The 9,049-nt window shown below is 36.0% G+C and overlaps 1 protein-coding gene across 1 annotated transcript in view; it reads left to right on the forward strand.

Moving 5' to 3' along the window:
* Nucleotides 1-8,494, forward strand: part of LOC100027984 (solute carrier family 22 member 1) — a 51,366-nt gene extending 42,872 nt beyond the window's left edge. The window contains exons 10-11 of the mRNA XM_001371425.5: nt 4,483-4,579; nt 7,546-8,494. Coding sequence (XP_001371462.3) covers nt 4,483-4,579; nt 7,546-7,612 — 164 coding nt within the window. The 3' untranslated portion in view covers nt 7,613-8,494. The remainder of the gene's footprint in view (nt 1-4,482; nt 4,580-7,545) is intronic.
* Nucleotides 8,495-9,049: the final 555 nt, after the last annotated feature.

Raw genomic sequence — 9,049 nt, forward strand, 5'->3', positions numbered from 1 at the left:
AGGAGGAGAGATTTAGAGCTGGAAGGGACTTGAGGTCAACTAGTCCAACTCCTAAGGGAAATGAGTTGCCCACAGTCTCTCAGGAGCGAGTGACAGAGGAAGCCTTCAGAACAGAGGTTGCCAAATCTATTGATCTTTCATCATCCCTTCTCTGCCTCTGTTACAGCTCCCACAAAGCACAACCAGCAGAATCTCTCTCCTCGCTGGTGCAGCCCATGTTCAGATTGGCTCTTCCTTGACTATTTCCCCTTCCAAGCTGCCATGGTGGTTTTAATTCAATTTCTCCAATATACAAATATTGCAGGGGAGACACAGCATAATTCTGAAAGAAACTGGGACTTGCAAAGGGGAACAGTGTTGGGATATGTCCTCCAGTTGTGCAATATTCTTGCTGTTTACTTCACTACATTCAAATATTTGGTAACCATAGTAAGTAACATGGTAGTGTTTTCTAAGACACCTATAAATGAAAAAATGCTTAAGTACTAGCCCCGAGCCCATATTTTAAGGAATAATTAATATTAGGATACACTGCAACAATATAAATATCCCAATCCTCCTCACCAAGACTATTATTGGATCAGCATCATTTGTGGTTATTACCTTTATTGTTTTATTATTATTTTTTTTCTATTAGCTGACACTGATTGTGACTGAAGACAATAGCAGCAGCTGGGTGGCTCAGTGAGAGCCAGGTCTGGAGATGGGAAGTCCTGGGTTCAAATATGACCTCAGACCCTTCCTAGCTGTGTGACCCTGGACAAGTCACTTATCCTCAATTACCTAGCCCTTACTGCTCTTCTCCCTTGGAACTAATATTTAGTATTAATTCTGAGGCAGAAGGTAAGGGTTTAAAAAAAAATAAAGAGGTACCAGTCTTATGGGTTGGGACTGTTTCTCTATCCAGCTGCAATTACCAATAGAGTGTACTCCACTCAATCACTCATTCACTCATTCATTCATTTTTATCTATTTCTTCTTCTCCTACCTCTTTCTCTCTTTCTCTCTTCTCTCTTCCTTCCTTCCTTCCTTCCTTCCTTCCTTCCTTCCTTCCTTCCTTCCTTCCTTCCTTCCTTCCTTCCTTCCTTTCCTTCCTTCTTCCTTCTTCCGTTCCTTCCTTCCTTCTCCGATCTCCTTCCTTCCTCCTTCCTTCCTTCCTTTCTTTCTTTCTTCTTCCTTTCTTTCTTCCTTTCTTTCTTCTTTCTTTCTTTCTTTCTTTCTTTCTTTCTTTCTTTCTTTCTTTCTTTCTTTCTTTCTTTCTTCTTTCTTTCTTTCTTTCTTTCTTTCTTTTTCTTTCTTCTTCTTTCTTTCTTTCTTTCTTTCTTTCTTCCTTCCTTCCTTCCTTTCTTCCTTCCTTCCTGCCTTCCTGCCTTCTTCCTTCCTTCCTTTCTTCCTTTCTTCTTTCTTTCTTCTTTCTTTCTTTCTTTCTTTCTTTCTTTCTTTCTTCTTTCTTTCTTTCTTTCTTTCTTTCTTTCTTTCTTTCTTTCTTTCTTTTCTTTCTTTCTTCTTTCTTTCTTTCTTTCTTTCTTCTTTCTTTCTTTCTTTCTTTCTTCTTTCTTTCTTTCTTTCTTTCTTTCTTTCTTTCTTTCTTCTTCTTTCTTTCTTTCTTTCTTTTCTTTCTTCTTCTTTCTTTCTTTCTCTTCTTTCTTTCTTTCTTTCTTTCTTTCTTTCTTTCTTTCTTTCTTTTCCTTTCTTTCTTCCTTTCTTCCTTTCTTCCTTCCTTCCTTCTTCCTTCCTTCCTTCCCTCCTTCCTTCCTTCCTTCTTCCTTCCTTCCTTCCTTTCCTTCTCCTTCTTCCTTCCTTCCTTCCTTCCTTCCTTCCTTCCTTCCTTCCTTCCTTCCTTCCTTCTTCCTTCTTCCTTCTTCTTTCCTTCCTTCCTTCCTTTCTTCCTTTCCTTTCTTTCTTTCTTCTTTCTTTTTCTTCTTTCTTTCTTTCTTTCTTTCTTTCTTTCTTTCTTTCTTTCTTTCTTTCTTTCTCTTCTTCTTTCTTTCTTCTTCTTTCTTTCTTTCTTTCTTTCTTTCTTTCTTTCTTTCTTTTCTTTCTTCTTTCTTTCTTTTCTTTCTTCTTTCTTTTCTTTCTTTCTTTCTTTCTTTCTTTCTTCTTTCTTTCTTTCTTTCTTTCTTCTTCTTTCTTTCTTTCTTTCTTTCTTTCTTTCTTTCTTTCTTTCTTTCTTTCTTTCTTTCTTCTTCCTTCCTTCTTCCTTCCTTCTTCCTTCCTTCCTTCCTTCCTTCTTCCTTCCTTCCTTCCTTCCTTCTTTCTTTCTTTCTTTCTTTCTTTCTTTCTTTCTTTCTTTCTTTCTTTCTTTCTTTCTTTCTTTCTTTCTTTCTTCTTTCTTTCTTTCTTTCTTTCTTTCTTTCTTTCTTTCTTTCTTTCTTTCTTTCTTTCTTTCTTCTTTCTTCTTCCTTTCTTCCTTTCTTCCTTTCTTCCTTTCTTCCTTTCTTCCTTTTCTTCCTTTCTTCTTTCTTTCTCTTCTTCTTCTTTTTTTCTTTCTTTCTTCTTTCTTTCTTTCTTTCTTTCTTTCTTTCTTTCTTTTCTTCTTTCTTTCTTTCTTTCTTTCTTTCTTTCTTTCTTTCTTTCTTCTTTCTTTCTTTCTTTCTTTCTTCTTTCTTTCTTTCTTTCTTTCTTTCTTTCTTTCTACTCCTTCCTTCCCTTCTTCTCTTCTTTCTATATTTGAACCTTTTTCAGATGTAATCTACTTAGTTAGTTGCTTGGGGGAGAGGCTCACTGAAATGTTCAAGGTCACACAGTCAGGATCCCAAAGAGTCAGGACTTCAATTCAGTTCTTCCAGATGTCCAGGCCAGCCTTCTGTTTACTATATATACCATGCTGCCTTTGGCAAGGACACTGATAAACTAGAGAATGTTCAGAAGAGCCCAAACAGACTGCTGAAGGGCTAGAGATGACGCCACATGAGGATATGTTGAAGGATCTGTCCTTTTTTGAATGAGCACTTATTAAATGCTTGAGGTACAAACAAGGGGGGACATTAGCTTGAGAGGAGGACTTGCTGGTTCTATGATAGTGATCCTCAAACATCTGAAGGGTTCTTAAAGTGTAAGAGTGATTTCTTTTCTTCTGCTTGGCCCTAATGGGCAAAATCAAGAGCAAAGGGGCCCAATTTTGATTGGATCAAAGGAAAAACTTCCCAGTAATTGTAATGATTTGAATGTGCAATTGGTTGCTTTGGGGCTTTGCTTCTTGGGTTTCTTTTTGTTTAAGAAGTCTTTAAGCCAAGGCTGGCTGGCCACTCCTTGAAAACATAATAGAAAGAAATGGTTTTTCAGGTATGGACTGGCCTAGATAGCTTTGGAGAACCCTTCTGTGATCCTTTATAGCTTCCCCCCTATCCCTACTGCTGACATTTACAGAGGGGAGACCGGAAAGTGGGCAGTTTATAATCTATGAGCTCTGTTCTTGAGCCCTGACTTTGTTCCTTAGCCCTGACTTTGTTCCTTTTTATTGCGTGCTTTGGTATCCGTGAAGGCCCCTGGGGCCGAGGGCAAGGGCAAGGCTTTTTTTAGAGCTGTCATAAACCTCCTGGGTTTGAGCCTATCTAAATGTTAAGGCCAAGTATGCGAGGAACTTTCATTGGCTCAGGCGTGCCAAGTCTTTTATATTCAGCTGCCCTTGAATGTGATGAATTATATCAGGTTGAGGACGTTGGCTTGCCCAGCCACAGATTTGTAAGGATGCCCATGAGGTATCAGGCTCCATGAGTTGATTTTCTAGCATTTAAATTCCAGAGGCCTTCCTCAAAATGTGGGAGTGAGAAAAAACCATTAAATTGTCTTTTCTGATTCCAAAATGATCTCAGTTATTCCCTTGTGTGTTGTTAAAGAAAAAAAAAAGATCTCTTTTAGGGGGTCAGAATAACTGAAATTTTAAAAAATCTGTTACATATCTTCCTCTCTATATCTTGTTTTATTGACTATTATAATAATAATTATATATAATATATGATATTATATATTAATGATATATATAATAGCGTGATATAACATATATTAAATATAATAAATAATATAATAATTAATAATATAAATATAAATAATAATTATATATAAAATTATTATTAAAAACCCCCCACATCTTCTGTCTTAGTATTGATTTGAAAAGAGAAGAATGACAAAGGGAAGATCATTGGGGTTAAGTGACTTACCAAAGGTCATACAGCTAAGGAAGCATCTGCTGCCAGATTTGAACCTAGGTCCTCTACTTCAGCCCTGGAGTTTTATCCACTGTCCTTTCTAGTTGCCCCATGTTTCATCAACTTGTAATTAAATTCATTGGTAAGCAAGAGTTTCAGAGTGCCTACTTTTACTAACTTAAATACAAACAGTGTAAGGGTCTGATAAAGTTTTAATGTCTAAACACAATGGTTCACATAATGGAATCCACATTATTATCAAATCAAAAAAGAACTAGAAATAGATGCTGCTAATTAGTGCTTTTACCCTTCCCTTTTCCTGCTTTGTTTGAAGGTGTGGTTGGCATGCTTGCTGGCGGCATGGTGTTGCTCCTGCCAGAGACCAAGGGGAAGACCTTACCGGAGACCCTAGAAGATGTCGAGAAGCTGGGGTGAGATGCTACTGCGGGCTCCTCAGGGAGAGGAAGCCCCCATCAGAAATGCCATCTGTAAAGGATCAGGCTTGAAACTTCTTTGCTTCTCTGCTTCCTATGTGGAGCAAGGATACTGGAGGCTCTATCGAATTACACTCCTGATGTGGGCTGAAGGGTTGGGTTGGGTCGAGTAGAGGGAGGACCTGTTTTTGTGTCCAGGCAGGAATATATATTTACAGATGACAATCATTGTTTGAATTCACTGAAAGGCAACAGAGTGAGGAAGTCCACTGAGAACTTTTGTTCTCCAAGTGGGATAGGTTTCCTCTTGATTTATAGGTGGCTATAAATCTGTTGGAAAAACACACACACGCAATCACACATACACAAAATGAAACCAAAATATGCTTTGATCTGCTTTGAGAATGACGCCGAAGGTTTGCACTTCATGTGATTTTCAATAGAAGCTTATCTTTCAGGACTCAGAAACAGAAGCTAGTAGCCCTGATGTTTTTAGTGTCTCAAAGGTATGTCAGAGTGGGGAAAGACAGTGCCTAGAGTGGGACTGCAGAGTGTAGAGAGATTTTAATGGGTCAGTCAATCAATAAACATTTATTAAGCTGAATGTAATATTAGTTATACTATTAACATACTATTAATTTATTATTATCCATTTGTTATTAACTGTGTGCCAGGCACAAGAGATAATAAAATATACCCTGCCCTCAAAGAGCTTACATTCTTATTTTAAAAAATAATGTTTTTTTCCTATTACATATAAAAACTTTTTATTTAACATGCATTAAAAAACAACAACTGTTACCTCCCACCTTAGAATCAATATGTATTGGTTCTAAAGCAGAAGAGTGATGAGGGCTAGGCAATAGGAATTAAGTGACTTGCCCAGGGTCACACAACAAGGAAGTGTCAGGTCAGATTTGAACCTAGGACCTCCTGTCTTTAGGCTTGGGTCTCAATCTACTTAGATACCCAGCTGCCCCCTAACATTTATTAAAAAAAAAAGTTTTGAGTTCAAAATTCTGTCCCTTCTTCCGAGGGTAGCTTAAATTCTTAAAAGTTTTACAAAGCTCTGAGTGGGGCACATTTGTGAAAAACTTTTTTGTTTCCTTTTCTTAGGGTTATTTAGATTCCCTTGTCTATGCTGATTGAATCCTTTTAAAAAACTTCTTTTAATTTGATTTGTATAGTTGTTATCCTCAAATGGACACCTCCTTGTAATAAGAATATTTAGTAAAAATCAGCAGATGCAATGACATCTGAGAGCATATATCATATTTCACACCTCAATCCTTTACTTGTCTGTTGAAAAGGAGGAGGAATATTTCACTATTATCCCTAAACTGAGGTCATTCATTACCACTGATGGATTGAATTTTACTGAGGAATACAATAAGTTCTCAACCTTTCCATTAGAACAACATGTATCTAACAGTGTCATAATGTATAATTTAGGGAGTGTGGGAATAGAAGAATATCTATTTTAATTATCAACTGGACTCAGCTCCTGCTAATCCATCTTTTTTTCTTTCAATTCTAATATCTGTTTGTTGCATGCGCAAAATAAATTTTTAGTGATAATAGTTGATATATAGTTGTATAAGATTTATAAAGCACTTTATATATATTTTCTCATTTGATCCTCGTAACAATTCTGGGAAATAGGTGCTCTTTTTAGCTCCAGTTGATAGGTGAGGAAACTGGATGAAAGATATTAAAATTAAAAGTCCAAGACTTCCTGATTCAATTTAGAGGCAGAATTTGATTATAGATTTAGAGTTGGAAGCAGCCTTAGAGTTCATCCAATCTAGACCTTTCATTCTACAGATATGGTAAATCAGGAACTAAGAGATAAAAGTGACTAAAGTGCCCAAAGCCACATATAGTAAATATCAGTACAAGGATTCAAAGTTCATCACTCTTTCCATGGTACTATCCTTCCTTTAATGACTCAGTTACTATTCATTCTTTGTTCGTTTGTTCATTCATTCATTCATTCATTCATTCATTCATTCATTTTTAAGCCCTTACCTTCTGTCTTAGAATCAATACTAATCAAGAAGTAAGGGCTAGGCAGTGGGGGTTAAATAACTTGCTTAGGGTCACATAGCTAGGAAGTGTCTGAGGCCATCTTTGAACCCAGGACCTCCCATCTTTAGTCCTGGCTCTCTATTTACTGTGCCACCTAGCTGCCTCTTAGTTATTCTTTTTTAACATTTTAGCATTGCCATTTCTGTCATTTGTAGTCCCAAAGGACCAAATGAATGTTCAGGAATGGAATAAAAAATCCATTTCAATTCTTCTCAACCCATTACTAAAGGGATCATTTTTACAAATCTTATCTTTCCAATGGAAAATGCCAAAGGCAGGGGGCTAAACATTTGTTGATTTGATTTAAAATGGAAGTGAAATGGGGATATGTTTTCTCTCTTCTAGAATATGAACATTTTCCAGTAGTGCAACAATGTGCTGAAATCCCAAGGGCTGAGTTTTTAAAATGTTGTCCTGGTTATTTTTCATTCATTCATGATAACACTTCTCCAACTGTTCCTTCTCCTGCACTTCCTCTATTTAATGGCATAAGAAAACATGCTAAATACTCTGGCATTCCATTCCTTCTTGCCAGGTTCCAGATGCAAATATCTCATTATACTTATAAAGGACATTTAATAAGATGAAAAAAGATATCAACAAGTTCTGCAGAAAAATGATTGGAAAAAAATCGTGATTAGATCCAATAAGAGTGTATATAAGATGCTTTTTAAACATTAAAGATCTATATGAGTTAGCTATTATTATTATCATTATTATAGTGAACAAAGCCATTATAAGAATGTTGCTTTGCCTATTGTGTTTTAGTTCTTTTCTTTTTATTCCCTGAATATCTCATTCTCCCTTCCAGTTCCCAAACTACTCTTTTGCCAATAGGTTGATTGATTTTGTCTTCTTTTGTGTGGTTGCTACAGGAAGGGAAAGCTCAAAGAAAACAAAATCTGCCTTCAGACAGAAAAATCCAACGATGCTGACAACTGAAAGAGAGAGACGTGGCCTCTGTAGGATGGTTTGTTGAGTCATGGAAGATTGAATAACCATTGGAAATGCACATAAAGAAGTGTACATTTCCTTTTAGTCTTGCTCTATTGCTACTATTTTGAACTTGCCTGTTGGATTTTTGTTCAGCTTTCCAGAAGGCAGAATGACAGTTTTAAAGAAGCATTTTTAGCTTTGTTGGTGTTGTTCCACTAACCCACTGAAGTCATCACTGACTTTACTTGTTTATCTTGAAAAAAAAATCAAGATCTTGCAGTTGGGATCATAATTTTATTATAAGCTAATTAGTGAGCATTTATGTTAGGCACTGGCAAGCCATGCAATTCCCAGAACTATCTCAGATTATAAATTACCAGAGGAAATGACAATCTGCATCAGTAAGGAGAGCTATTTTTTTTCCCTTCTGGTGGTCTTTATCCCAATTGTGAAATCATAAATTTAATGCTTCTTCCTTCCCCTGAACATTTCTAAAAAATGTAGGTATTTTGAAATAAATGTGGTTAGATTATGAATTTTTTTTTTGCTACATATAACTCATAGTCAAAGGTAATAGAGATCATGATTTATGATACTGAGTGGCAATATGGTTCTCCATTTGTGGATATATAGTGGAATCTTCTCTTTAAAACTGTTTTGTCTTTCAGACTTTAGATGACTTCTACAGTTTTCTTTCAGCATTAAGTCTATGATCTTAAACATAAAATCTTACTGGCTTATGTGAAAGAAAACCAATTATTTTTTTAAGTTTTGCAAGATTAGGCCAGGTCTATTATGCTGTGTTTTATAGTTATTACTTCTGAATTTCTGTTCTTTAATGATTAAAGTCTTTATTAGGAATAAACATTTGATTCTCAAAACTGAGAAGCCTTTTCTCACTGTGTAATTTCTTGATTTCTTTTGCAAATATTTCTCTAACCACTTTTGTAGTTTTATACCTATTTCATTTCCAAATATAGCCTTTCCTCATCCCTTCCAGTGAGCCATGCTTCTAAAAACAAAATGTAAGAGATAAAGAGAATAGTTAAGCAAAACTAACCAAGATTTCAGCTCAGCCTGAAAATATGTGTTATGTTCTATACCCGCAATTCTCCTCTTCAAAGAAAAGAGGAAAGAATATTTGATTCAACTGTTCCCTGGGGGTTCAGTCTGGTCATTATAATTACGTGTCATTCAAGTTTGTTGTCTTCTTTCCATTTGTAACAGTTAAAATTTAGGGAGACTGAGGCAGGTAGAAATTACTTTCTCTCTGCAAGGAATATTATATTTTTTAGAGGTTTATTAAAGGTTAAAGATTAAAGAAAATACAGAATAAGAAAAAACACGTGCCTAGGCCAGATAACCTCACATCACGGAAGAGACGCATCTGCTCCAAAACGGAAGTCCAAAAGACCCTCAAAAGCCTTTGTAATCAGCTTAAAT

The sequence above is a fragment of the Monodelphis domestica genome, chromosome 2 (genome assembly GCF_027887165.1).
Source record: "Monodelphis domestica isolate mMonDom1 chromosome 2, mMonDom1.pri, whole genome shotgun sequence".
Classification (NCBI taxonomy): domain Eukaryota; kingdom Metazoa; phylum Chordata; class Mammalia; order Didelphimorphia; family Didelphidae; genus Monodelphis; species Monodelphis domestica.